We start from the raw sequence: 5689 nt of genomic DNA on the forward strand, positions 1-5689 counted from the left end.
CATTGGGATAGAGGATTGTGTCGTTTCAGTGGATAAAGTTTGTGTGTGTCATGTCAACAGTAGGGGTGTCCATGTTGCTGGGGATCGGAAGTGTCCGGTGAGAGAGAGAGAGAGACGCAGGTTGAGGCGGCTAGAGTCAGAGTAGTGCAGAAGGTGTCGTATGCTGAGGCAGTGAAGAAGGTAGAGGAGGATGGGGTCAAGGGTGAAGGATCCTGAGAGGATGCCTGTGAATAGTAGATCTGTGCCAGCACAGAGGGATAGGCCAATGAGTGATACACTATATATACAAAAGTATGTGGACACACCTTCAAATTGGTGGATTCGGCTATTTCAGCCACACGTATTGCTGAAAGGTATATAAAATCAAGTACACAGCCAATCAATCTCCATATACAAACATTGGCAGTAGAATGACCTTACTGAAGAGCATTGACTTTCAACGTGGCACCGTCATAGGATGCCACCTTTCCAACAAGTCAGTTCATCAAATTTCTGCCCTGCTAGAGATGCCCCGGTCAACTGTAAGTGATGTTATTGTGAAGTGGAATTATCTATTAGCAACAACGGCCCAGCCGCAAAGTGGTAGGCCACACAAGCTCACGGAACAGGATCGGCGAGTGCTGAAGAGCGTTGCGCGTAAACATCATCTGTCCTCAGTTGCAACACTCACCCGAGTTCCAAACTGCCCCTGGAGGCAACGTCAGCACAATAACTGTTCGTCTGGAGCTTCTTGAAATGGGTTTCCATGGCCAAGCAGCCTCATACAAGCCTAAGATCACCAATGCGCAATGCCGAGAGTCGTCTGGAATGATGTAAAGCTCGCTGCCATTGGACTCTGGAGAAGTGGAAACACGTTCTCTGGGTGATGAATTACGTTTCACCATCTGGCAGTCCGACGGAGGAATCTGGGTTTGGCAGATGCCAGGAGAACTCTATCTGTCCCAATGCATAGTGCCAACTGTAAAGTTTGGTGGAGGAGGAAGAATGGTCTGGGGCTGTTTTTCATGGTTCGGGCTAAGCCCCTTAGTTCCAGTGAAGGGACATATATTAATGTTACAGCATACAATGACATTCTAGACGATTCTGTGCTTCCAACTTTGTGGGTGAAGGCCTTTTCCTGTTTCAGCATAACAATGTGCACAAAGTGAGGTCCATACAGAAATGGTTTGTCGAGATCAGTGTGGAAGAACTTGACTGGCCTGCACAGAGCCCTGACCTTAACCCTATCAAACACCTTAGGGATGAATCTGAACGCCGACTGCGAGCCAGGCCTAGTCGCCCAACATCAGTGCCCGACCTCCCTAATGCTCTTGTGGCTGAATGGAAGCAAGTCCCCACAGCAATGTTCCAACATCTAGTGGAAAACCTTCCCAGAAGAATGGAGGCTGTTTTGCAGCAACTCCATATTCATGCCCTTGATTTTGGTATGAGATGTTTGTGGATAGCTGCTTGACTTACTTTTGCTCATGTGTGTGTATATGCTTCAGCAATATTGGCTTCTTAGTGTTCAAAGCAATGGTTATCAACTGTACCGCAGAAATGGAATGTAAATCACAGAGAATAGATGTCGTGGTGGCAGCTGAAGAGTTTAGTATTTAGGTCTACGAGATTTCACTTCAGGAGAGTTACAGGGTGTGTGGTGCCCTGTCCTCCCAGGGCATTGGCATGGTGCAGGAACAGATCGGGTCAAAGTAATGGAATGGGGTAGTGTTTAAAAAAAATTGATTGTAGGGTTAGTTGGGTATTTTTTAAATTGTATTTCTTTATAGCCTCTGCCCTGATATTAAACATGATAAATAACCTGAATAGAGTATATGTCTTGTCTGTATCATTTCTTCTGAGTCCTAATGTAACCTCCAACTGATTCTCATTCATCTAATGCTCCTAATGTGAGCCAGTAGTCAGTAATCATCCCCATTGATCCTGGTTGGGTAATGAGAATGTGTCAGTGTCCTCCTGCAACGGGAACGTGTCTGAAATAGCCCCCTATTCCCCATTTCGTGCCCTACTTTTGAGCAGAGGCTTGTGGGTAAACACAGTGTACAAAGCATTAGGAACACCTGCTCTTTCCATGACAGACTGACCAGGTGAAAGATATGATCCCTTATTGATGTCACCTGTTAAATCCACTTTATTTAACTAGGCAAGTCAGTTAAGAACAAATTGTTATTTACAATGACGGGCCTACCCAAGGCCAAACGACGCTTGAGCCAATGGTGCGCCTCCCTATGACAATCTCCAATCACAGCCGAATGTGATACAGCCTGGAATCTAAACCAGGGTCTGTAGTGACGCCTCTAGCACTACGATACAGTGCCTTAGACCGCTGCGCCAATCAGTGTAGATGAAGGGGAGGAGACAGGTTAAAAAATATATTTTTAAGCCATGAGACATGGATTGTGTATCTGTGTGTACAAGACTTTTTTATTTACAATAACAGCCATACATAAACAAAGTAAACATTTCAACAAACATCAATAACATCACACCTGCTGCGACCCACATGTTTTCATCGCAGCCATAAACATCATGTACATCTCACAACCACACCCCCTAAGTGTGCCATTCAGAGGGTGAACGGACAAGACAAAATATTTCAGTGGCTTTGAACAGGGTATGATAGTAGGTGGGGGGGTTGCAAGTCAATATTAGGAAGTTATTAATAATGTTTTGTACACTCAGTGTATATTATGTAATAGGGAATAGGGTTCATTTCAGATGTAACCGAGGTGTGACATTGTGTGATGTCTGATGACGTCATCAGAGCTTGTCGTGGTGCAGTGTTGATGACGTCATCAGAACTCTTCATGATTGTGTCTCAGCGGCTCCTGGCTGGGCTGAATGAAGACACCCTCCATAGCCTTCCAGTAGTTGTTCTGGTTGGCAGTGCCCATGCCGTGCACCTCCCTCTGCCCGCGGATGGGATGGCCGAACTGCTCGCCCGTCACGGTCAGGAAGGCGTCGGTGCCGACGTGCTTGAAGCGCACTGCCTCGTCCCGCTCCCAGATGGAGCCGTCACACTGCACCTTCCACACGTCCAGGTCATCCCCCTCGCCGTTCTCACCGAACGCACTCACCTCCTAAAAGGTTGACGGACAGCATTGAGGGTTAGTGGTGTGTATTTTTTACCTGGTTGCGGAACGGTGACTAGCTAAAATAGCTTGTGTGATGTATTACCTGACTATTGACAGCAGCCACCTAGGTGTGTGTGTGTGTGTATGTGTGTGTTCCCACTGCCTCTCTTACCTGGTTGTTGGACAGCGGCGAGCTGAAGTGGTGTGTGTGGAGGTTACGTCCCGTGGTCATGTGCGTGATGCGGATGGCCTGCCCACACTGGATGGGCACGCCGCGTTGGCAGGTCCTGTTGGGCTTCCCCCGAATCCTCCAGTAACTGTTGGCGTCATCTGCACTCTCCACGCCCGTCACAGACTGCTGCCCACTGCCTACAGTTTAACAAGGAGTCAACAGCTTTACCTCAACCGCCATCTTGTCTTCATTCCCCTCTTCCTAGCCAGAGAGGTGTTGGGTATCATTTGTGGAATGTTCCAACAGAAATCTGTTACAAAAACTTTGTAAAGTACAAGGTTGCCAACAAAACAACGCGTACAAAAGTAGCACGACCAATTCACCTAGCTGACGAAAAGGCATCAACTCACCACGTAGCTTACTCATAATATTTGTCTATAGGCTACCAGAGTTAGGACATTTTTCAGAATAAAGGTTGGGAGTGAAAAACATAATGAAATAGCCCATATGCCCTACCCATCTTATTCTGCCGCTATACAAGTTCCACAAATTATACCCCCCCCCCCCCCAGAGAGGTATCAGCTAAATGACTTAAATGTAAATGTACAGGGTAGTGTTGTGTGTCTTGTATAGTATACAGCCTACCTGTTCAGGGAACAGTCAAGTAGAGCTTCAAACGCCTAAATGTGTAGCCTCAACAACACAAAAGTAGCACTTGGTTTGAATAATTGAGGTCAGTTTTAATTCCACTCAATGACAAGAAATGGCTGGCGACACCTGTAATAGCGTACAGTGTTACAGTTAAATCCCTCCTCCTTTGGGTCCTGTTGTGTATTAGACTACAGTACACCCGTGTCCGGTGCAACTGACACCTCTCTGGGGATGGGAAGATTTGCATGAACAGCGAAGCTTACATTTAGCTGTAAACTATACTAGGCTAGACCTCCTACTACCTTCTATGTCTCGATCAGTGGTTAAAAAAAAAGAAATGTATCCAATAGCCACACTTGAACGTAAGCATCTGCTTATTGTGTTGCTATAAAAATGTTATACGTTGGATTGATGGGATCCATTGTTGAAACAGTGTTCCCACTCGATTGTGTTCCACTTGATTGAGACACCGGAGCGAGCTCCATTCTCGACTAATCTAGGTCGACTGCACATAAATAGCAGTCATATAGACTAACAGAGTGTATGGTTATTATATACTAATTTAAACGCTTTATACATTTAGCTTAAATCTCTCCTTTTGACCTGTAGTTATGATATGTGGACCAACCAGTTTATTGCTTGCTATAGTTTGAGCTTGATGTATTTGTTCATTGACTGAAACACACCAATATTCTGATTTAAAGACATTGATTCTTGGTCAATCGCCTAACTGAACTTTGGGATGAAGGTTTATGATGATGGCTTACCTGAGCCGTATTTGACATCATGGGAGTGCAGCCGAACGTTGTGTCTCGTGTTCAGCAATTTCACAAGTGAACCGCAGGTGACATAGTTGAACTCGGACTCGCGACCCTGGCATTTGCACCACAAAAGAACGACCAACAACGATTTGATGAAGCCGCGGAGAGCGTGAATTAATCCCATGTTTGTGTCTATGCGGACATAACCGAGAGCGAGAGGATGTGAAACTCGAGGACAGGCACTTTCAAACATTAATGCTGATGTAAACCAATCAGAGCTTGACAAGTCCCTGAACACGGAAGTAAAGGATAACACACGCTGTTCTGTGATTGGTTGAAGTACTTGTGACGTCACGTATATTGATAATACGTTTGGAAGACGGAAATGAAAAGATTGTTAGAAAACTACGGAGGATACAACACAATATTGCCTTTTGTCAGAGGAAAACAACACACGATTGTCATGTTGTTCAAGACTCTAGCGCTCAAGCCATAGATGTTTCTCTCTGCTACCGAACGGCAAGCGGTACCGGTGCACCAGGTTTGGAACCAACAGGACCCTGAACAGCTTCTTACCCCCAAGCCATGAGACTGCTAAACAAGCCTGCTTACACTGACTCTGTGCACACACACTAGACTGCTACCGATATGTACTGTACATAGTTACCTCAATTACCTCGTACCCCTGCACACACACTAGACTGCTACCGATATGTACTGTACATAGTTACCTCAATTACCTCGTACCCCTGCACACACACTAGACTGCTACCGATATGTACTGTACATAGTTACCTCAATTACCTCGTATATAGCCATGTTATTACCTCGTACCCCTGCACACACTACTAGACTGCTACCTATATGTACTGTACATAGTTACCTCAATTACCTCGTACCCCTGCACACACACTAGACTGCTACCGATATGTACTGGTACATAGTTACCTCATTAATTACCCTGTATATAGCGTACTCCCTGTATATAGCCCTGCACATTAACTAGGTACTGGTACTCCCTGTATATAGCC

General features: G+C 45.6%; 1 protein-coding gene across 1 annotated transcript; it reads right to left on the bottom strand.

Annotated features, from left to right (window-relative positions):
* Nucleotides 1–2392: 2392 nt before the first annotated feature.
* On the bottom strand, nt 2393–4921 carry LOC135513730 (stromal cell-derived factor 2-like). Its single transcript, XM_064936623.1, has 3 exons — nt 4665–4921; nt 3247–3443; nt 2393–3080 (listed from the first exon to the last, which is right to left on the bottom strand). The coding sequence occupies exons 1-3, from the start codon at nt 4909–4911 to the stop codon at nt 2796–2798; spliced, it is 729 nt and encodes a 242-aa protein (XP_064792695.1). The 5' UTR covers nt 4912–4921; the 3' UTR covers nt 2393–2795.
* Nucleotides 4922–5689: the final 768 nt, after the last annotated feature.

This window comes from Oncorhynchus masou, chromosome 25 (assembly GCF_036934945.1).
Source record: "Oncorhynchus masou masou isolate Uvic2021 chromosome 25, UVic_Omas_1.1, whole genome shotgun sequence".
Lineage (NCBI taxonomy): Eukaryota > Metazoa > Chordata > Actinopteri > Salmoniformes > Salmonidae > Oncorhynchus > Oncorhynchus masou.

What these genes read in the sequence shown, in the direction of transcription:
- LOC135513730 (XM_064936623.1), bottom strand. Translation starts at nt 4,911, where the DNA reads ATGTTTGAAAGTGCCTGTCCTCGAGTTTCACATCCTCTCGCTCTCGGT. An exon ending in TGATGTCAAATACGGCTCAG is followed by an intron (nt 3,444 to 4,664) that starts GTAAGCCATCAT and finishes GTTAAACTGTAG; the next exon opens with GCAGTGGGCAGCAGTCTGTG. An exon ending in CGCCGCTGTCCAACAACCAG is followed by an intron (nt 3,081 to 3,246) that starts GTAAGAGAGGCA and finishes TCAACCTTTTAG; the next exon opens with GAGGTGAGTGCGTTCGGTGA.